The sequence below is a fragment of the Pipistrellus hanaki genome, assembly GCF_964339955.1.
Source record: "Pipistrellus hanaki genome assembly, chromosome: 16".
Taxonomy (NCBI): domain Eukaryota; kingdom Metazoa; phylum Chordata; class Mammalia; order Chiroptera; family Vespertilionidae; genus Pipistrellus; species Pipistrellus hanaki.
The window spans coordinates 2,176,861-2,197,092 of NC_140518.1; the positions used below are offsets into that span (position 1 = coordinate 2,176,861).

Consider the following 20,232-nt stretch of genomic DNA (forward strand, 5'->3'; position numbering starts at 1 on the left):
GTCAAGGGCACATACGGGCCTGGGTTGCAGGTTCAGTCCCTTGTAGGGGGTGTGCGGTGGGGGGTGAGGGAGAGGGAGGGAAGAGCAATACCCCCAGACCCCCTCCGGCCAGGAGCAACAGGGCTAGGGGAGCGCTTGCAGCAGAGGAAGGTCAGGAGCTGAGTTTCAGGGCGGAAGCAGGTGTTAATAGTAACAATAACAGCAATGGTAGCCACTGCACCTGCTCACAGGGTGCGCTTCGGGGGCTCCCTCCAGAGGCCAGGCCCATTGCTACCCTCACCTCACCCAGCAGGAAGCGAGCCCCTGCCCAAGGCCACGCGGGTGGTAAGTGGCCGCGGTGGGATCTGGACTCGGGCCTCCGGTAAGAACCCCGTTAACTAACAAGTTTCACAGGTGGTTTCCACTGCGCCGCCATCACCCACCACGTGAGAAGGCCGGGCAGGCCTCGCTCCTCTGCAAATTAGGAAGTGGCTCTGAGGCAGCCACCCCCTCCCCACCACCGCTGCCCCCCAGATCTGCCTCCCTGCCGGCGCCGTGAGCCAGGGTTCTGCCCCATGGAAGGTTCTGTGTCGTCGGCCCAGAGGCAACGTGGGTTTTACGCGGTTCTGCCTAATGCTTATTTCTACAACTTCTCCAGCTCCGGTCCATCCCCCCAAACCCCAAACCCCCACCCCGCACCCCCCACCCCCCACCCCCCGCCGTCCACAGCACCGGCGCGGTCCCGGCCAGCACTCCGCGCAGCTGTCTCTGCTCGGAGCCGCCAGGCGGCGGGGGCGGGGGAAGTTGAGCAAGACCCGGCCTTCGCCCCGGGGGGTGCGGGGGAGGCGCGTTCGCCGTCACGGAGCTGAGGTCAGAGGAGCGTCCGGAGGCGGGAGCAGGATTTGGGGGTTCAAGGAGAGGCGAGGGCTAAAGGGTTCCAGGGAGCAGGCCCATGTGGCCTGAGAATGGGGCGCTGGACGGAGGGGAACGGAGGTGGCTTTCCTGGGGGTGACGTGAGGGTGGCCGTTCGGGCCCAGACGACGCGCTTTATACGGTGACGAGGACAGGACAACGCCCGGAAGGCGCCGGGCCGGGACCCCGCTGGGCAGCGCACGAGGGTGACTGGCCCAGCGCACGGAGCCGCAGAGGACACCGGGGCGTGGCGAGGGCAGGCGGGCCCGCCCCCACGAGCTAGGCCCCGCCCCTCTAGCTAGGTCCCGCTACCTACGCCCCGCCCCCACTCCCAGGGCCCCGCCCACTATCTAGGCCCCGCCCCGACGCCCAGGCCCCGCCCCTCCCGCGCAGGTAGGGAAGAGGCGGGGCGCCGGGGCCCCGCCCCCAGAAGCCGCGGCCCAGCTGCCCGGCTGCGCGGCGCGGAGCGGCGTCCGGAGAAGCGGGGCCGCTGGGAGGTGAGCACGGGCAGCAGGTGGGCCCGGGCCGGGCCGCGGGTCCTCAGGCGCCGGGAGGGTCCGCGGTGTGGCGCCCGAGCCCGCCCTGGGGCGGCGGCGCGCGGTCGGCGAGGGTGCCCGCCCCGCGGAGCGCTCGGCCCCACGTGGGCCAGAGGTCGGCGCCGGACTCGGACTGGGCTGCGGGACCGGGTGTGCGAGCCCCTGGGGCTCAGCTCCGACCAGAAGCCGAAGGGGTCCCCGGGCCAAGGGTCACCTGATGCGGGGGCCAGAAGACGGGGCAGAAGTTTGAAGACCGGGTGGGGAGGAGGGACCGCCCCGGGGCAGCACCGCGCGCTCCCGCCTTCGACCCAGATCCTCCCGCCCCGCCCTCGGGGCGAGCGGCGGACGCCGAGGTGCGGGCGGGTGTGGGAGGTGGGCTCGCTCTGCCAGGCGGGACCGGAGCTCGGAAACTGGGCGCGGGGGTTTTGGCTTCTGGGCTGAGGGCCTTAGACAGGCTGGTCCCTTGGTTTAGGGTTAGACCAGAGGGGAGCACATCCCCTGGGGGCATAGGTGCCCCACCCCAGGGCGGAGGGGGCGCCAAGCCTCAGCCCCTGCCTGCCCGGTGAAGGACGAGGGGAGCAGGTGGAGGGGGGGCGCCTGGGAAGGTGAGGCTTGGGGGAGGGACCCGCCCTGGACGGGCTGCCGTTTCCCCGACGGCTAAGCTAGACTTAGGGCCCCGTGTGGGACTTTGCTGGTAAAATCCTGAGCCCAGCGTCTGTGCGATGTTTCTGTCCCTCTCTGGGCGGGACAGAGGGCCAAGTGGAAAGGGAAGCCTGTGGCTCTCAGACATGTCACCAGCCAGGGGCACATCTGGCAATTTCTGAAGCCGCTTTGGTCGGCACAGCTCATGGGGAGGGGGAGTGTCTTTGCTGTTTGACATCTGGTGGGTAGAGGCCAGGGCTGCAGCCGAACCCCCTGCGCCCCCAGATGAGGAATCATCCCACTCGGAACGGCCGAGGTGCTGTGCCAGGTGGGAAACCCAGCGGCAGGCTGCCTCGTTCTGTGGCTCCCCGCTTTACTGCGCCCGCAGGTGTGTGTGGTTTTGGGTTTTTGTGTGTTGTTTTTTTTTTTTTTACAAATTGAAGCCAAGACCCTCCACCAGCGAAAAGATGACAGCTCGCTGTAGTGCCGTGTTCTGGAACAATCTGCATTGCTTGCGAGGTGTGCCTGTGCTTCTCACGGTCTCCCCCTTCCCGCCTGAGCCGTCTGGGGAAGAACTGGAATAACCCTAAATGAGAGGGGGGGGGCCGTGATTCCCCTAGCAAGAGGCTGCCTCTTCCTGCTCCAGCCATGGGCCCGGCAGGAAGTAGGTGTGGGTGCTGTGGGGAGGGAGGAGCTGAGACCAGGGCCAGGGTGCTGGCCTGAAGCGCCCACCCCCGGGACAGCCCGGGTCCGAGCTCCTTTGGCAGATCTTCCCGGAGCTGGGCTGCTGACGCGGGCATGGACGCCCGACGCCTTTGACCTGCTGGCATTTACCCTTCTGAGCTCACACCTCACTCTTCCAGCATTAACGCCGGGAAAGGGGCACCCAGGGGTATATCAGGGCTCCTCGATCCTCGTGGCTCCCCAGGCTGCTTCCCTCCAGCCATAGAAGGTTCCGGTGTGGTTCGATAGAGGCCCAGGGTGGGAGAGCCAGGCGCTCCCCACTCGTGGTGTCTGTCAGCGGAGCAGGGGGGGGGGAGGTGGCGGACATCGGCCACAGGCAGGGGTGAAGGGGTTGGGGCTCGGGGCAGGTGGCCTTCCCAGGGCAGGACGGGTGAAGCAGTCGCCTGTGCCCAGGTGCCCGGCCACCCCACCGCCCTCACTGCCCTCTCTGCCCTCCTCCCACTTCCTGCAGTATCCATGCCTCTTGTTCACTCCCGGACCCTGGAGCCCTGGTGGGATGAGAGGGCAGGTGGCAGTTTCTGGTTTGACTTTGGCGTTTTTTGTGGAGTTTTTTTATGATGCTGCTGGTGGTGGTGGTGTTTGGCCTTTTAATTTAATTTTTTTATTTATGGTTGTTTAACTTTAAGAGGCTGGAGTAGGCTCCCATCCTCTGTCGGTGCCTCTGGGGGTGGGGGCCCAGGCAGCGCTCAGTCCACACCGGCTGCCGGGGAAGAAGGCGGTGGGGTGCACCCCGGACCCCACACCCTTTCCCAGGCCCGGGCCTCACTCCGTGCCTCAGGCCGGAGCCACTCATTCTGAGCCGCAGCTCTGCCTGGCGTTACACCTCTGCCCAGGCTGGGGCTGGACTCTCCTCCAAGAGGAGGGACGCACCGCCCCCAAACCCGTTGCCGAGGCCCCGGGTCCGAGTCTGGCTCTGGGGCAGTAGCGGTGCTGTGCCTGTGGCCACCTGCTGGGCAAACTGGGCCCGGACCAGCCCAGCCTGCAGACGGAGCGGGAAGAAGGCGGGTGTGTCTGAGCGTGCACGGACCTGCTGGCTTCCAGGTGGCCCGGCGTTCCCGAGGATGAGCGGTGGCAGCAGGAGGCAGCCCCACCCCAGACCCTCAGGGGAGAGGTCCTCCCGGCTGCCTCTCCGCCCAGCGCAGCCCCGTGGTCCCTGTGCCTCCCACTCTCCCACTTTGGAGCAGACTCTGTCCGTGTGGTCCCAGCGTCCGGGTGTCCCGGCCCCCCGGGGGATTTCCAGTGTGAGCTCACACGCTGGTCCCAGTTTCCCGTCCTGCTGAGCCAGGGGACACACACACACACACACACACACACACACACGGAGTGCCCTCCCAGCGCAGGCTGACCTGGCCTGGTGACCTGGCTGGTGACCGGCGGACACAGGCCAGGAGGAGGGGCCTGCCTGCCCGCGTTAGGGAAACCGGGAAGTGACATGGCTCCAGGGTGAGTTAGAGGGGCCGAAGAAGAACGCACCTTTTCTGTCATCTTCGGGGACTTACAGAGAGCGAGGCCCCACCCCCTCACGCAGGAAATGGATGTGGGTCCCAGCCAGATGCCGGTCATTTGCAATTCCAAAGCTGCCTCTAGGAAGGATGTTCACACACACACACACACACACACACACACACAAAGTGGTAGGAGCTGGGCGGGCAGACCGAGATCCTGGCCTAGAGGGAGGCGGGAAGCCATGGGCAGGGGTCTAGGAGAGCGGGGTCAGCAGGATGGGGTCACGTCAAGAGGTGCCTCAGTTTCCCCAGCCGTGCAGTGGGGAGCAGTAGGCCGTGGGAGGGCGGCAGTGAGGATTCCAGCGGTGGTCCGGCCGGTGCCCAGCCACATAGAACCTGCCCGGGAGCCGGCAAGATAGCGAGATGGGATTGCCCTTCGGGGCGGCTGTGCGCCCTGGGCCAGCGTGTGGGGAGGGTGGATTTGGGGGGACTGGCTGCTGCTGTTCGGTGGAAGCGGCCGGCCTGGTGGGCGGGCGGGGTGCCATGTAGGGCAAGGGCCCCGAGGATGGGTTTCGATCTGGGCCAGGCGTGAACTGCCACCCGCCCGGGGTTCCCCGCCTGCCAGCCTGCCTGTGTGTCACGGGGGGGGGGGGGGGGGGGGGGTGTCATGGAGGCGGAGACGCTCGGCTCTGCTCCCGGGCCCAGCGCAGGGCCAGCTGCCCACACCGTGGTTTTCTCTGCTTCACTGTGCCCCGGCGCCCACGCCCAGAGCACCCTTAGGTGGCCTGGGCCCGGCCCGGCCAGGAACCCCTTCTCCCTGGCGGGTGCCTCTCCCCTGGGAGGCCTGGGAGCGCAGGTGGGGGATCTGCTGGAGCGGGACTCGGAGCCAAGGGCAGACCGTCCAGCGAGGGAGACGAGGAGATGGGACGGTGAGAGGATGAGGGCCCTGTGCCCGGAGAGAGAGGGCGTGGTGATGTCACTGCTGCTGGAGGGTGGGAGCGGCTCAGACAGAGGCCCGGCTCCTGGATCTCCCAGCCTGGGCTGCTCAGGCCCCCTCCGCCGCCTGTGCTTTGGCCACGTCGTCTCACCAGTTCTTGGGTGCCAGGAGGCTGCACAATGTGGGGGCGTCACAGCCCCACCACCTCCTCACTGTGGGGCCTCGGACAGGTGACTTAACCTCTCTGAGCCTCAGTTTCCCCACCCGTCCAGTAGAGGCTCTTGGCTCCGATATAGAGACCAAGTGAGTGATGAGGTCAGCCAGAATCCCCATCGCTGGCCGCCCACAGGGTCCCGGGCGCTGTACATTCATGATCTCATGTCATCTCCACTGCGTTCCTGGGCCGGGACATCATCCCATTTCACAGCAGAGAAAACTGAGGCTCAGAGGGGGTAACTCACCCAGAGTTTCCCAGCACAGTAGGTGGTCAAGGCGGGGTTTGAGCCCTGCCCCCAGCCCTCACTCCTCAAAGAGAGAACCCATGCTGCCCCAAGGAAGGGGGGGCAGTGATGAGGAGGTAGGTTTTGAAGCCCCCCTGGTGTGAGAGGCCTGGATGGGCCTGTGTCAGGTGCCCGGACGTCCCAGCAGCCCAGGGAACCAGCCAGCCCCTGGGCAGCGTTCTGGGAAGGCGGCTTGTTAGCTCTGGGTTTATTAGCTCTTAATGCTGTTTACGAGCTGGAAAGTGTGTGCCCTGCTGAGGGGCACGGGCGCCCTGTCCGGAGTGTGTTGCAGGGCAGGGCCCAGGGCAGCTCGGAGCCGGCTTCTGGCTTAGTGCCCTGGCCCGGTGCTCACCTCTCTAGCTCATGGTGACCAGGGCCCCGGAGTTCAGACTCAGGGGAGGGTGCTCAGCATCATAAGCATACACAAACTGAGGCTCAGAGACGTTCAGTGGCCTGCTCAAGATCACACAGCATTTGGGGCCGAGCCGAAGACTCTGCCGTTTGGACAGTTTTCACCGTCTGGAGCAGGGGTCCTCAAACTTTTTAAAGTGGGGGCCAGATCACGGTCCCTCAGAGAGCTGGAGGGCCGGACTATATGAACTACTAATTCCTACTGTAACACCTCGGCTGCGCTCACTGCCCAAAAAACCTGGCGGGTCGGATCAGACTCCTCTGCGGGCCGCATGTGGCCCGCGGGCCGTAGTTTGAAGACCCCTGGTCTGGAGCTAGGCCACGGGGAGGAGGTGGGCAAACACGGACAGCCCCGTCACACCTGGGTGTCAGGGAGTGCAGAGTCCCAGAGGGGCATCTGGGTGGGCACCATGGTGGGCCCAGCACTGTGTCCGCTTAGGGAGCCCGGTGCACTCTCACCTCCCGGGGTGCCCGGCCCGCACGTTCCCGGCAGCTGCATCTTAGGACGCGGGTGCTCCCAGCTCAGCCAGCTTCCTGGACCCCAGGAGCCCAGGATGGGCATTCACCCTGCCAGCCCCGCAGCTGGGGGTGATCCTGAGAGAGCCGATGGTGGTGCCGAGCGCTCTGGGGTCTCTCTGCTCTAGACCGTGGCAGCCCCCTCCCCACCCCCACACACTCACACTCCGCTCTGGCGGCACCTGGAACCCAGCGCCGCTTCCCGTGTCTGTGGTCGGCCATGCCGCCCCAGCCACCCTAACTGGGTCACGGGGTGCCCAGAGCCTGGCGCTGACGGGGGAAGGCTGGTGGCCACCGCTCCTGAGCCCGCCCCTCCCGGCGGCTCTGCCGAGCTGAGTTTGAGCAAAGCCCTTCAGGGGTGGGCGACCGAGGGGGCCCTCTGGGCAGTGGGTGAGCGGGACCTGTCCCCGGGGGGCACGGGCCTGGCACAGATGGCAGGTGTTTCCGCGCCGCTGGCACCCCTGGGGAAGGGGGTGCTTGCCGGAAAGGGAGTCCCTTTGCTCCCTGCCTGGCACTGGCTTGGGTGATTGGGTTTCAGCCACCCACACCTGGGACAGTTTCTTTCCTTCCCGTTCTCTCCCCAAACTCTGTCCTGCTCCCCTGGCCAGGGCGGGCCGGGGGGCAGGGGGCTGTGGCTGTGCGGGGGGGGGGGCAGGGGGGCTGTGGCTGTGCAGGGCAGGGGGGCAGGGGGCCTGTGGCTGTGCAGGGGGGGGCAGGGGGCTGTGGCTGTGCGGGGGGGGGGGCAGGAGGGCTGTGGCTGTGCAGGGCAGGGGGCAGGGGGCCTGTGGCTGTGCAGGGGGGGGCAGGGGGCCTGTGGCTGTGCAGGGGGGGGCAGGGGGCCTGTGGCTGTGCAGGGGGGGGCAGGGGGCCTGTGGCTGTGCAGGGGGGGGCAGGGGGCCTGTGGCTGTGCAGAGCGGGGGGCAGGGGGGCTGTGGCTGTGCAGGGCGGAGGGCAGGGGGCCGTGGGGACACCAGGCTGGGTGACGGCCTTGGGGGTGGGGGGGCTCCTTCCGGGTCCGGTGGGCCAGCCGAGGCAGGGGGTTCGCTGGGGGTTACATGGGTTTCGCTGGGGGTTGCGTCGTGCGGGGCGGGGGCCACTTCCTCTTTCGCTTTGCAGCTTTCTGAAAACAACGGCCCAGCGCTGTGGGAGGGAAAAGCTGTCGGTTTCTGTGGCAGGGAAGCTGGGAGACCGGCCACTTCCTCGCCCCCCCCCATCCTGTGAGTCAGCGGGGCCGGCAGGGCAGCCCAGCCCGGGCAGCTGGAAGTCACTCCACACCCCCCCCACACCCCCCCCGGCTGGGGGCCCCGAGCTTCCAGGTGGACGCCTGCCCTGTCCTCTCTGGGGGGCTGCTCGCCCCTTGTCCGGGGGCCCCTCCCTCCCCGTTTGTGGGCACAGGCGGCTGGAGGGTTGGAGCCCTCCTGTCCATCCCCGGGGTCCAAGCCGCTGCTGGCTCCCAAAGGCCCCGGAGCCTGGGTGGTGGAGGCCCCGCCCACCTTTAGCCAGACCCGGGCCTTCTGGAACCTGCCGGGTGGGCGGGGCTGGTGGCTGGCAAGTGGAGCCAGAGGGAGGGGGCCCGGAGCCAGACTCCTGGGTGCAGGTGGCCCTGGGGGGCAGCGGGAGGGGCGGGGAGGGCGCACAGGGGTGCTGTGGGGACCTCCCCCGGCAGCTGCGCGCCCGGTGATGTGTCTGGCAGAGCGCCCCTGGCAGTGCCCGGCCGCGCCCTTCGTGGGCAAACCGGCTCCTCCTGGGCTGCGGCTCCGCCTCGGCTGCTGGGCGGGAGGGGGCGGGGAGGGATGCCTCAGCCCATGGTGGTGGGAGTGCTGTACACCCCAGCCCCGTGCCGGACCCCACCCTGAACCCCCCTCTCCTGAGGACCCCGGGGCTGAGGGCCTTTCTGGGGAGGGCCCCCTGAGCTGGGGCTCAGCCGGGCAGGTGGCAGCGCTGCGCCAGGGGACAGCCTCAGGCCTCCCTCCGCCCCCCTCGCGGCCTGGCGCGGGCAGGGGTCTGAGCGGCGGATGTGACTGGGCCGGGAGAGGCCTGGTCCCAGGATGTCACAATTTCCTGCGGTGAGCAAGCACTTCTGGGGCGCAGGAGACAGTGGCGGGCGGGGCGCCCCGGAGCGCCAGCCCTTTAGCTGCCCGGGCTCTGCGCCGGCTCCTGCACGCCCTGGACGTGGGCTATGCAGGCCCAAGGGTGGAGTGACGCCCCCTGACCCCTGACCCTCACTCCTGGGCCTGAGGGAGGGGCTGGGAGGGACACGGCCTCAGGAGCCGCCCCCCCTCCAGGCGGAGGCTGGGGAAGCCCAATGTGTGGGTTTCCCCGGGGTCAGAGCGGGGCCATCGCCTTCCCCAACTCCCTCTGTGAACGGAGAGGGAAACTGAGGCGGGGAGGGCCCTGGGGGGGGGGTGCTCACAGTGAGGACTGGGCGCTGCCCCGGGACTCCCTCTGTGAACGGAGAGGGAAACTGAGGCGGGGAAGGCCGGGGGGGGGGGGGGGTGCTCACAGTGAAGACTGGGCGCTGCCCCGGGAAGATGGGTACGTGGCTCTCCTAGGCACCTCACTGCTCCCCAGAAAATGGGCCCACCCGCCTCTGCTCCCTGGGGCCCGGCCACTTCTCAGAACCCCGGGAACCCGGGCAGCCCCATCGCTCCCTCCTGCAGCCTCGGGCTGTGCCCGCCTCCCCCCGCCCTTAGGGGGCGCTGGTGCCACAGCACAGCGGGTCCTGGGCCGGGAGTCCCAGCGGGAGGGGCGGGGGGTGGGGGGGCGGTATGGTTTGGGATGGGAGGCCTGGCTGGAGCCTGGGCTGTGCGGGGCTGGGGGAACAGGCCGTCCACCGGGGACTCATCCTGGGACACCATCCTCCATCCCCGGCCCCAGGCACCGCCGGGCGGGACCCAGGCACCAGGGGAGCTTCCCGAGGAGCCCGCGTCCTGGCTGGCTGCGGGGTGGGGGTGACCGCTTCTGCCCAGCGTGGGTGTGGCCTGACCGCCTGCCGCCACGTGTGTGCCCCTCGCACCTGCTCGCAGGCTGACTGTGTGCCAGGCCACACTCATGTGCCGGCAGACCTGCGGGTGCTGAGGGAGCCCGTGAGAAGCGGGTGGTTCTGTCTGGTGGTGGCAGGGAAGGCCTCCTGGAGGAAGTGACATTTCACTTTCCTTAAAGCAGCTGGTAGCCCTGGCCGGTGTGGCTCAGTAGATAGAGTGTCAGCCTGTGGACTGAAGGGTCCCAGGCTCCATTCCGGTCAAGGACATGGACCTTGGTTGCGGGCACATCCCCAGTGGGGGGTGTGCAGGAGGCAGCTGGTCGATGTTTCTCTCTCATCGATGTTTCTAACTCTATCTCTCTCCCTTCCTCTCTGTGAAAAATCAATAAAATATATTTAAAAAAAAAAAAAAAAAAAAAAGCAGCTGGTAGGCGTGAGCCAGGCAGGAGGTGGAGCCTGGCGGGCCAGGTGCGGGGCGGCAGATAGGAGGTGGGAGCTGGGGGACAGGATGTGCCTGGCGGGGTGTGGTCGCTCCGAGTTCCGGAAGGATCCTGTCTGTTTGTGTCCTGACCAGAGCGCGGGCCTGGCAGCCCCCCTCACCCCGCCTTCCTCCGCTGCCCGCCTGCCTTCCTGGTGCCCGGGCCCCTGGGCAGCTCCCAGGCCCCTCTCCGCCCGGGGCCCGGAGGAGGCCGGGCCGGGGAGCTGTCCGCGCCGGCCCCGGGGAGGCTGTGGTCCTGGAGCTGTCCCCAGAGGGGCTCCGAGCGGCATCGCCACGCGGCTCCGGCACTGAGGAGCCGCCTGCCCTTGACCTCCCTGCCTGGGCTGCCGGGGCCTGGGCTGCCGGGGCCTGGGCCCGGGATTCTGGTGGAGAAAGGACGCCCGATTCTGCTGTCGGGCCTGAGAGAAGCAGGAAGCCAGCACCGGTTTGAGTGTCGGCCTGCGGACTGGCAGGTCCTGCGGCTCTGCCCTGTGCCCTGCGCCTCTGCCTGTGGTCCCTCCTGAGCAGAGCCCAGACTTGGACGGAGGTGGGGAGTCGGGGACTTCCCAGACGCCACTGGTCTGGAATGCAAATGAAGGGGGACAGAAATAGACCTTTGAAGAAAAACATTTGTGTTGATTTCAGAGGGGGAGGGAGAGAGAAACATCCATGATGAGAGTCATTGATCACCTGCCTCCTGCACGGCCTTACTTGGGATCAAGCCTGCAACCCGGGCCTGTGCCCCGACCAGGAATCGAACCGTGACCTCTGGGCTCATACGTCGATGCTCCAGCCCTGAGTCCCGCCGGCCGGGCAGACATAGACCTTCTTGCCTTCCCCCTCGGCCGGTTCCGTCTCCGCCCGGGACCTCAGTGTCGGGCTAGGTTAGAACCAGTTCCTGGCAGGCCCACCCTGGCCCCTACCTGGGTCTCCACGTCCCCGCTGGCTCTCACACGCCGTGTCCCCTCCCGTCTCCTCTCCAGCCCCCCGCCCGCCGCCACCATGGCCTCCGCTGACAAGAATGGCGAGCGCGTCTCCTCCGGGCCCGGCAGCCGCCTGCAGAGCCGGAAGCCGCCCAACCTGTCCATCACCATCCCGCCGCCCGAGGCCGCCGCCCCCGACGAGCACGCCAGCATGCTGCCCCAGGTGAGGGGGCCCGGGGGGCTGTGCCCACGGGACCCTCCGGGGCAGATCCACCTCCTGGACGAGGCTCCTCCCCAGCAGCTGCCTGTGTGGCCCCGACTTAGGCCTGTGCCCCTCGGTGGGCCCTGCACTCAGCGCCCCCCGAGAAATAGGAGCTGCTGCCCCAGGACAGGCGCGGTCCCACCCGCCTGGCTGTTTCCAGCTCCGCGCCAGCCCTTTGGGGGGAAGGGGCGTGGGCTGTCTGGGGGGACTGGGGTGCAGGGCACGTGTGTCCCAGCCCAGCAGCCTGACCTCCGCGCCTGCTCCTCGAGAGAACGGAATGAATCGGTGTTTCCAGCAGCCGGCCCCCGTCCACAAAGACCCCATTGAACAGGCTGGGCCCCGCGTGGGCGCCCGCAGCCTGGGCACAAAGGGGCTGTGTCGGTGCCGCCCGCTCACCCACGGGTGCTCTCCAGCACGCAGGGCAGGCCGATGCCCGCCGTGGCTGAGGGGGAGCACCGGATGGGGTTTCTGGGAAACATTAGGAACTGGCGATGTTTAGCCCTGGGATGAGAGCAGCTCGGAGGTGTCCTGGCGGGAGCTGGGCTCCACACGTGCCCACGCCCACCCTGTGCCGCCCCTGCCGCCTGCAGAGGCCCCGGATCCCCACCTACCTGAAGAGCGTCAGCCTGCAGGAGCCCCGCGGACGCTGGCAGGAGGCGTCCGAGAAGCGCCCCGGCTTCCGCCGCCAGGCCTCGCTGTCCCAGAGCATCCGCAAGTGAGCGCCGGCGAGGACCCAGGCCTGTCCCCCCCGCCCCCCTCCGGGGGCCCAGCTGGCCTTAGCGAGTGCCTCTCCCTGCAGGGCGGGCCGGGAGTCGAACACCATGTTGCAGGGGGGGAGCTGGGGTGCAGGGGCATGTGCCTCGCATAGGCCCGGGTGGATCTGAGGGGCCCAGCCTGGCTCCTCATGCCAGAGCAGCCACGGGGACCGACCAGGGGCTCAAGGGGGAGCTGACCTGCCTCTGCGTACATGTGCCCTGTCACCCCCTGCGCACATGCACGGTCACCTGTCATCACTCCTTACACACATGCCTGTCACCCTCTGCATACACATGGGTGTCATCACTTCCCCTGTGCACATGTGCATGGTCAGCTCTCGTCCCGCCCTGCACATGCACATGACCTGTCACCTCCCTTCACACATTCAAGTTCACCACTCGTCAGCCCTCACGTGTGCACGGTCAGCGCTTGTCACAGCTGCCTGCACGCGTGTGCCACCGACTCTGACATCGCTCCCCCTGTGCACACGCGGCACGGTCAGCTCTCTCACCCCCTCCCTCCACACGTGCGCGCCCCGTCCCAGTGCCCGGAGCCTCACGCCCCTCCGTCCGCCCGCAGGGGCACGGCGCAGTGGTTCGGGGTCAGCGGCGACTGGGAGCTGGAGCGGCAGCACTGGCAGCGCCGCAGCCTGCACCACTGCAGCGTGCGCTACGGCCGCCTCAAGGCCTCCTGCCAGCGCGACCTGGAGCTCCCCAGCCAGGACGGGCCCTCCTTCCCGGACACCGAGTCCCCCAGGCCCTGCAAGATGCCCAAGGTGGGCCGCGGCGGGCGCGGGGCGGCGGGCGCTGCGCCGGGGCCCGGCCGCTCGCTCACCGCCTCCCTCCCCTGCAGATCGTGGACCCCCTGGCCCGGGGCCGGGCCTTCCGCCACCCGGACGAGGTGGACCGGCCCCACGCCCCTCACCCGCCGCTGACCCCCGGCGTCCTGTCCCTCACCTCCTTCACCAGCGTCCGCTCCGGCCACCTGCCCCGCCGGAAGAGGATGTCGGTGGCCCACATGAGTTTTCAAGCTGCCTCTGCCCTCCTCAAGGTGCGGCCGCCCGCCCTGCCCCCGCTCCCCCCCGCTCCCCACGGCAGGCCTCTCTGTGCCAGGGCAGCGGGTGCCTGGGACCCTGGGCAGAGGGAGGCCACGTCCCGCCCCCAATTCCCTCCAGAGCCCTCCGGCCCCCGGCTTGGGAAGCTGGTTCTGCACCAGCGGGCTGGGCAGCAGGAAGTGAAACGTGCCGCCAGCCCTCATCTCCACGCCCCTGAGCCCGCTGACGGTGCTGGGCCAGGGGCCGCAGAGGGCGGTGAACGGGCTCAGGGCCGGCCCCGTGAGGGCACCGTCGGGTGGTAGCAGAAGGGCTGGTGTCAGGGAAGCACCCGGGCCGAGCCCGGAACAATAAGGAAAAGTTTGCCAGGAGAGCCAGGCAGGGAACAGCGTTCTCAGCAGAGGGAACGGCCGGTGCCGGGCCCAGAGGCGGGAGGGTCGTGGCCTTTAGGGGGGCCTCGGGGGGTCCCCGTGGTTTTAGTGACAGTGGCAGCAGATGGGTCAACAAGAGGGCAGGCCTGTGTGCCCAGCCGAGGAGCCAGGCTCGGGGAGATGGCAGAGGCTCGGGAATGTAGGGGAGTGAGGGGGGTGGTGGTCAGCTGCCGGGCAGAGGGCAGGAGGTGGCCAGAGAGCAGACACGCAGCGTGGGGGGAGGGGGGTGACGCATCCGGGCGGTGAGGCCGCTGCCGTGTTCCCGGCCCCGGTGCTCCGGGCAGAGGGCGCGCCCGGGCTGATGCGGTGCCTCTGCCGCGCACAGGGGCGCCCGGTGCTGGACGCCGCCGCCCCGCGGTGCCGGGCGGTCAAGCGCAGCTTCGCCTACCCCAGCTTCCTGGAGGAGGACGCCGTCGACGGGGCGGACACGTTCGACTCCTCGTTCTTTAGTAAGGCAAGCGCGGGGCGCGGGGCGCGGGGCGCGGGGCGCGGGGCGCGGGGCGCGGGCAGGGCGGCCTGGCAGCTGGGGGGGTGGCCTGGCCCTGACCATCCCCTGCCAGGAGCGCCTGAGGGGCCCAACGGCCCATGGGGGGATGGAGGTGCCACCTTGGGGTGCTCCTAGGTCCCCGATTTTCTCTCGAGGGAGGACCTGGGGTGGGGCAGGATGGCCCCCAGGAAAGTCACGGCCGAGGCCAGCACATGCTCCTCCCGGCGAGCGGTGGGGCAGGCCTGGGGGCAGGGCGCTCACGCTGCCTCCCCCCGTGTCCGCGCCCCCCCCACCCCCCAGGAAGAAATGAGCTCCATGCCCGACGACGTGTTTGAGTCTCCCCCGCTCTCCGCCAGCTGCTTCCGGGCCGTCCCCCGCTCGGCCTCCCCCGTCTCCCCCGACGGGGTGCAGGTGCCTCTGTGAGTCCTGGGCCGCCCCTCCGGCCGGAGGGGGTGGCAGGGCGGAGAGGCTCCCGGAGCCCAGGGGGCTTGTTGGGGGGGGTCCCTAGACCGCAGGTGCCTCCGGGCTGTGCCGGGCGGGCACCGGCTGAGGGCCGCGTCTCGGCAGGAGGGAGTACGGCCGCAGCCCCCCGCCGGCGGCCAAGCGCGGCAGGCGCATCGCCTCCAAGGTGAAGCACTTCGCCTTCGGCCGGCAGAGGCGGCACTACGGCCTGGGCGTGGTGGGCAGCTGGCTGAACCGCCGCTACCGCCGCAGCATCAGCAGCACGGTGCAGCGGCAGCTGGAGAGCTTCGACAGCCACCGGTGAGCGCGCCGGGAGGGGCCTGGGGCACCCGCGGCCTCTTCGCCGCCGCCCCCTCACGCCCCTCACAGGCCGCAGTGTCCCCTGAGCGCCACCCACAGGCCTGTGGCGGAGCCCCACGGGACGCAGCAGGGAGGGTGGGTGGGTCGGAGGGACAGTTAACGCCCCCACCCCAAGCCCCGAGCGAGGGGCCAGTGGGAGGGGGGCACATGCAAAGACCTTGGGGGAAGGCAGAGCACGGGGAGGGGCAGTTCTCACAGAGTGGACTATTGGCAATGATCCAGTAGAGATTCGATCCCAAATTACAAAACACTAAGAAGTGACCGGTGTCCTGAGGAGGAGGGCAGAGCGGGAGGGACAGCGGGGTGCGGTCGGGATGAGCTGCAGTCAGCGGGCGGAGGAGAAACGGGAAGCTTCCCGACCACGGAGCAGCATGTGCAAAGGCCCTGTGGCTGCGAGAGGAGAGGAGGCCGGGGCGGTGGTAGGCGGAGCAGGGCCTTGCCCGCAGCGGGAGGGGCCCGTGTTGGGCTTTCCCCGGGGCGGCGGGCAGCCATAGGGTTTGGAGCTGGGAGCGTGCATGTGTAGAGGTGCCTTTGGGAGCCGCTGGTGACGGGGGAGTGGGCGGGAGCAGGGGGCGCTGACCCCGCCTCTGCCCCAGGCCCTACTTCACCTACTGGCTGACGTTCGTCCACGTCGTCATCACCCTGCTGGTGATCTGCACATACGGCATCGCGCCCGTGGGCTTCGCCCAGCACGTTACCACCCAGCTGGTGAGTCGGGCTGCAGAAGCGGGGCCCCTCCCAGCCCCCTGAGAGGCTTCAGCATCGCGGGCCATTGAACGCCTCCCTCAGCCACAGCCTGGCCCCGATGGAGGGCGTCCTGGGCCCCCTCCTGGGGGCCGGCCCTGGCTCCCAGCCCCCAGCGCCTCCGCCCCTCCCGCCAGGTGCTCAGAAACAAGGGCGTGTATGAGAGCGTGAAGTACCTGCAGCAGGAGAACTTCTGGATCGGCCCCAGCTCGGTGAGGAGGGCCTGTCTCCCCCGCTGGGCGGGAGGGTCGGCCGGCCTGCACCCCTCATCGGGACACGCCCCAGAGCGGGCGCTCACTCCCCCGCCCCCCCACCCACAGATTGACCTGATCCACCTGGGAGCCAAGTTCTCGCCCTGCATCCGGAAGGACCGGCAGATCGAGCAGCTGGTGAAGCGGGAGCGGGACCTGGAGCGGGACTCGGGCTGCTGCGTCCAGAACGACCACTCGGGCTGCATCCAGACCCAGCGCAAGGACTGCTCGGTGCGCGGCCGCTGCCCCCCGCCCCTCCCCGTCCCCTGCCCTGGCCGGGGGCATCTTCCAGGGCAGCGACCCTGGCCTCTCTTCCTCAGCCCTCCCCGGCCTCATGCACCCTGTCCACCCCGTCCACCCCCACACGTGGCCCAGCACAGGAAGGGTGCCAGCCTCCCACCCCAAGCCAGTGGAAGCCGGGTCTGAGGATGTCACCGGGCGTGGGGTCCTGAGAACAGGAAGAGCCTCCTGGGGGTCCCCTGACCCCTGCGGTGGCCGCCTGGCCTGACCCCCCCCTCCCCCAGGAGACTCTGGCCACCTTTGTGAAGTGGCAGGACAACACGGGGCCCCCCATGGACAAGTCCGACGACCAGGGCCAGATGCGGACGTCTGGTGCTGTGTGCCACCAGGACCCCCAGTGAGTCCAGGGGCCTCGGCCAGGCTGTCCGGGAAGACGGGGCGGAGGGACATTGGTGCACTGTGCCCCCACAGGGACACTGGGGCGGGTGTGGCTCTCTGGGGGTGCCCGGCCCCTCATGTGGCCCCCTCTGGCCTCTCCCGCCAGGACCTGCGAGGAGCCGGCCTCCAGTGGGGCCCACATCTGGCCTGATGACATCACCAAGTGGCCGGTGAGTGCCCGGGGCAGAGGGTGGCCTGGGAGGGCCGGGAGGGGCTCCCGCCACCCACACAGCCCGCCTGGTCGGCGCCCGCAGATCTGCACGGAGCAGGCCCGGAGCAACCTCACGGGCATCCTGCACATGGACTGCGAGATCCGGGGCCGGCCCTGCTGCATCGGCACCAAGGGCAGGTGAGCCGCCGCCGCCCCGGGCCCTGGGCCCACGCCCTCCCCGTCCACGCGGGGGCGCTGAGGGGGGAGCAGGACGATGGGGCGCTTCCCCGGGGCCCGGGGCTCCGAGGGGCACTGTCCACCCACTAGCCCTGCTGGCTTGGCCGGGCGCTGGCACCGGCGAGTGGACAGGGAGCGGGCCCTGACACGCCCCTCCTCCAGCTGTGAGATCACCACCCGGGAGTACTGTGAGTTCATGCACGGCTATTTCCACGAGGAGGCGACGCTCTGCTCGCAGGTGAGGTGGGGCTGGCGGGACCCGCGGGGCCCTAGCTGGTGTGGCTCAGTGGTTGAGCATCAACCTATGAACCAGGAGGTCACCGTTTATTCCCAGTCAGGGCACAGGTCCGGGTTTTGGGCTTCATCCCAGTCAAGGGCATGTACCTTGGTTGCAGGCACATCCCCAGTGGGGAGTGTGTAAGAGGCAGCTGATCGATGTTTCTCTCTCATCCATGTTTCTAATTCTATTTCTCTCCCTTCCTCTCTGTAAAAAATCAATTTTATATATATATATGTATATATATATAAATTTAAAAAAAGGCTGATGTCATTTGCCTCAGCCCCATCTGGCTTTCCAGATGACCCCCTCTGCTCCCCAAAGAGAGAAGCAGTGCATGGCAGCTACTGGAGCTGGCCTCACGGGGGTATCGGCTCTGCCCACCCACACCCGGGCGTCCAGCCCAGCCAGGCCCCGGCGCTGACCCCATGTCGCCCCCAGGTGCACTGCTTGGACAAGGTGTGCGGGCTGCTGCCCTTTCTCAACCCCGAGGTCCCCGACCAGTTCTACAGGCTCTGGCTGTCCCTGTTCCTCCACGCCGGGTAAGGCTCCAAGATGGCCGCCCCCTGGGCTCCCTCTCAATCCCCCCCGGGGGGCTCCTGGGCCAGGGCGCAGCCCTCCCGCGCCCCCCCCCCCCCCCCCCGGCTCCGGAAGTGCCTGGCCAGCAGCCGTGGGCAGACCGGGCGGCTAATGCCTGCCCCTCCCCTCCCCCCCAGCCTGGTGCACTGCTTCGTATCCGTGGTCTTCCAAATGACCATCCTGCGGGACCTGGAGAAGCTGGCCGGCTGGCACCGCATCTCCATCATCTTCATCCTCAGCGGCATCACCGGCAACCTCGCCAGCGCCATCTTCCTCCCGTACCGGGCAGAGGTGGGGACTCGGTCGGTCGGTCGGTCGGGGCAGGAAGTGGGGGGGGGGGCCAGGGCCCCTGCCTGGCCGGGCTCAGCAGCGGATGAGCGGCTAAGCTGGAGGCTTATTGGCTGATCCCTTAATCCCGGGCGCGAGGGAGCTTATCCCTGAGTCACGCTCAGATGGCAGCTCCAAAAGGACCTTCTGGACGCGCCCTCTCCCTGCTCCTCCCTCCGCTTCGGCTCTGTGACCACTGCCCGCCACAGGCCCCAGGTCTGCAGGGAGAGCCACGGGGAGTGGCCAGGCTGTGACCATTCTTAACCCGTAGGAACCATGAGTTTTCTTTTGTTTTTGTTTTTTAAATAGGATTTTATTGATTTTTAGAGAGTGCGGAAGGGAGAGGGATAGAGAGAGAGAAACATCAGTGATGAGAGAAAAACGACATCGATCGGCTGCCTCCTGCACGCCCCACACTGGGGATCAAGCCCGTAACCCCGGGCATGTGCCCTCACCGGGAATCGAACCAGCGACCTCTCGCTTGGTTCATGGGACAGTGCTCAACCACTGAGCCACACCAGCCCGGCAGGAATGGCAGTTTGTGACCCGTTCGCCCTCAGGCGGCTGCCCTGCCCAGTGCCGGTCCCCTCCCAGCCTTGGTCCAGCGGCCCCAGCTGTCCCCTGAGCGTCGGGGCCCCACCCTGGGTCGGGCTCCCCGATAGGCGGCCCGGGTGCGGGGCTCCCTGCGCGCCTGGCACCTGGGAGTGAGCACCCGCCTCCCCCCCCAGGTGGGCCCGGCGGGGTCGCAGTTCGGCCTGCTGGCCTGCCTCTTCGTGGAGCTGATCCAGAGCTGGCAGCTGCTGGAGCGGCCGTGGAGGGCCTTCCTGCACCTGGCGGCCGTGGTGCTCTTCCTGTTCGTGTGCGGCCTGCTGCCCTGGATCGACAACATCGCCCACATCTTCGGCTTCCTCAGCGGCCTGCTGCTGGCCTTCGCCTTCCTGCCCTACATCACCTTCGGCACCAGCGACAAGTACCGTAAGCGCGCCCTCATCCTGGTGTCGCTGCTGGTCTTCGCCGGGCTCTTCGCCTCGCTGGTCGTCTGGCTGTACGTGTACCCCATCCACTGGCCCTGGATCGAGCACCTCACCTGCTTCCCCTTCACCAGCCGCTTCTGCGAGAAGTACGAGCTGGACCAGGTGCTGCACTGACCGCCGCTTGGCTGCCCGCGGCTCCATCGGGGCACAGGGCCGAGCCCTGGGCACGGGGGCCGAGCCCGGGGCGGGCTGCCTGCCTGCAGAGCACCCACCCACACTCCAGAGACCCACCGCAGGCGCCCAGGCCCTGGTGCCGGTTCAGAGACAGTCACACAGGCGGGTTCCCTGAGGGGGGGGGTGAGGTGCCCTCCTCGGGTGTTCCCTGCCGGGCTGGGGTACACCCTTGAGCACCTGCTTCTCTGCAGCCCAGGGCCTGGGCCCCGACTTACCCTGCTGTCGGGACCCCCACCTCGCACCACAGCCTGTGCTGAGCGCTGGGGCCTCTGCCGCTGTGTCTGGGCGTGGCCTTACCGGGGACGGGGCTCTCCTCCCCTCTCTGCCCTGCCACCCCGTTCCTCAGCGGCTGCAGGGCCGCCATCGGGTGACCGGCTGGGGAGAGGCTCTGGCCGTGGCCTGGGCAGGGGAGCCTGGGCGGGTTTGCGGCCAGCAGAGGCTGTGCCCCCGCCCCCTCACCCCGCGGTCAGGTCTGCTCAGGGGAGCCTCGGACAGCGGCAGCCCCCACCATTGGCGGGCGGGGGCGGGGCCACCCCGAGGACCTGCTCCCAGGACTGCCCGGGGCACAGTCAGGGCATCTGTTACCCTAATTTTTAAAGTAACGCTAAGTTTGTATGGATGATGTCTCGGATGCATTAAATGGTATTCTCCAGGGAACGTCGTCTCCTTTCGACACAAGGCCTCAGGAAGAGTGAAAGCTGGAACCTTAATTTGGGGGTGGGGTCGGCTGGGAGGGAGTCGGGGTCAGAGGCTGGCAGAAAGGGGCCGTGGGAATCCTGTGGGACTTCTGGGGGTTTGGGTGGGACAGAAACCGGGTTGGGGTTCCATGGAGGGCCTCAGTGGGCCCCTGGAAGGGGTTGGAGTAAATTCTTAGACTCTAAGAATGTGGGGGGGGTGCTTGTAGGGGCAGGAGGCTGGGCTGAGGGGCCTCCCTGGACAGCTCCGTGCACGGTACCTGTGCCTCA

The 20,232-nt window shown here is 68.4% G+C and overlaps 1 protein-coding gene across 3 annotated transcripts; it reads left to right on the top strand.

The window, feature by feature from the left end:
• The first annotated feature begins 1,277 nt into the window (after window positions 1-1,277).
• On the top strand, window positions 1,278-19,924 carry RHBDF2 (rhomboid 5 homolog 2). Of its 3 annotated transcripts, none has more exons than XM_084862455.1 (18): window positions 1,278-1,388; window positions 11,067-11,229; window positions 11,859-11,983; window positions 12,604-12,799; window positions 12,877-13,074; window positions 13,832-13,960; window positions 14,294-14,412; window positions 14,561-14,755; window positions 15,412-15,523; window positions 15,697-15,771; window positions 15,880-16,041; window positions 16,335-16,447; window positions 16,595-16,658; window positions 16,743-16,837; window positions 17,039-17,114; window positions 17,595-17,695; window positions 17,870-18,023; window positions 18,788-19,924. In XM_084862455.1, exons 2-18 carry the CDS (start codon window positions 11,086-11,088, stop codon window positions 19,205-19,207), a joined length of 2,478 nt encoding a protein of 825 aa, XP_084718581.1. In that variant the 5' UTR covers window positions 1,278-1,388; window positions 11,067-11,085; the 3' UTR covers window positions 19,208-19,924. The 3 variants fall into 3 exon arrangements, with proteins under 3 accessions (XP_084718581.1, XP_084718583.1, XP_084718582.1); XM_084862456.1 differs by lacking the exon at window positions 1,278-1,388 and adding an exon at window positions 10,067-10,967; XM_084862457.1 differs by lacking the exon at window positions 14,561-14,755.
• Window positions 19,925-20,232: the final 308 nt, after the last annotated feature.